Here is a 1,665-nt window from a genome sequence, read left to right as displayed (position 1 = left end):
TCCACATGTAGAGAGGGCTTTGTGTCTTCCTTCAGAGCCATGAAATTTCAGGGAGTCTAGGATGACACTATGTAGGAGATGAGTAGCAAAAAAAATATGCAAGCACATTCCTCTAGTGTTAGCTGATACCACCATTCCATGCCAGTAGGTGTCACTGCAGGCAGGTTCCATCAGCAAAAAGAAATCACACATGAAGTGGTCAATGACATTGGGACCACAGAAAGTCAGGTCAATCATGAAAAGAATCTCTACAGTCACATGTAGTACCCCCCCAATCCAAGCTACCACCACAAGGAGCTGGCAGAGCCCATGTCACATGATGGTTGTGTAGTGCAGAGGCTTGTAGATTGCCACAAAGCAGTCATAAGCCATGATAATGAGGATGATAACCTCTGATCCTGCAAGGAAGTGTTCCAAAAAGATTTGAGTCAGGCAGCAACCCCAGGAGATGGTTCTTCTCTGGAACAGGAAGTCAATGGTAATTTTGGGGGTAGTAACAGAGGTGAAAGCAGTATCTATGAAGGACAAGTGAGTGAGAAAGAAGTACATGAGAGATGAAAGTGTGGGGCTGAGGGAGATGGTAATAGCAATGAGCAGATTGGCCAACAAAGTAACTAGGAAAATGAACAAAATGACCATGATGAGTATTTTCTGCAAGTGTGGATTCTGTGTAAGTCCCAAGAAAACAAATACAGTCACATTGTTGGGAGGCATGTGGAGATCATTTAGGTAAAAATATCTTCCTGGAGCCTGAATTATCTAAAACAAATTAAAAAAACTATACTTCTTAATACAGAGAGAATGTATCCCATATTTTTGAGAAAAAATAATGAAACAGAAATCACTGTAAATGTCTAGCATATCCTTGGCACTCGTGTCCCCAGTTCTTATTTAAATTATTTGTTACTTCCTCCATGATCATTTGCATTTACATCTCTTCAAAAACCTACTACCTGTCACCTGAGATACATGGATAGGGCAACATTCAATGTGTAAATACTGTGCTATATACATGAAATCAGATTTTCCTCCTGCCTCAAGTGCAAATAACATTGCAAGTCTTCTCAGTGTCCTAGTTTCTGAGATTTTCTCTGTGTCTGTGAGCTTATACCTTGTAATATTCAAATGTATCTTATATACTGAGTGTCGCCCCACAGATTTAAGAATTATTCCCCCTTCCATGAGAATTGACATTTGAACCCTTAACTCTAACAGTGGAAATAAAGACACCATCAATAAATATCTATCACAAGCAGAGTTTTGAGATATGTATTTAAGCCATTGGTGACACACTCTCCCTGGTAATCCCTAGAACACGTATCTATTCATGTATGTTTCCTCACTTACTGTAATTCCTGGCATGATGTCTGCAGTGTCTAAAACCTATAAAGCAATGAGTAAATGTTTAGTGGATTGACATTTTCCATGGGTAAAATAAGACTACTTCCCCAGATCATAAACCTGGCAGGAATTCAAATGTCCTATATATATACTGCTCTGTTTATAATTTCTATCTATATTATGAGAAACATAAAGGGATGCTGAAAGGAATCTGTCCACCCTTTAATAGTTTCTGACACAGTTTATGACATAAATATACATAATCACCAATAGAAAAAACTGTGTACTGTCTTATTTTACTGTAGATAATTAGTGTTTTTAATT

At 38.1% G+C, this 1,665-nt stretch overlaps 1 protein-coding gene across 1 annotated transcript; it reads right to left on the bottom strand.

Annotated features, from left to right (window-relative positions):
- Positions 1–312: 312 nt before the first annotated feature.
- Positions 313–1,362, bottom strand: LOC146399007 (olfactory receptor 4C13-like). Its single transcript, XM_084979568.1, has 2 exons — positions 1,348–1,362; positions 313–759 (listed from the first exon to the last, which is right to left on the bottom strand). Exons 1-2 carry the CDS (start codon positions 1,360–1,362, stop codon positions 313–315), a joined length of 462 nt encoding a protein of 153 aa, XP_084835694.1.
- Between the last annotated feature and the right edge of the window lie 303 nt (positions 1,363–1,665).

This window comes from Sus scrofa, chromosome 10, assembly GCF_054392235.1.
Source record: "Sus scrofa isolate SSC_HxYL_T2T_F1_AM1 chromosome 10, Sscrofa_HxYL_maternal_Yorkshire_Landrace_v2.0, whole genome shotgun sequence".
Lineage (NCBI taxonomy): Eukaryota > Metazoa > Chordata > Mammalia > Artiodactyla > Suidae > Sus > Sus scrofa.
The sequence above is the reverse complement of the archived record's forward strand: the minus strand, read 5'-3'. Positions and strand labels throughout refer to the sequence as shown.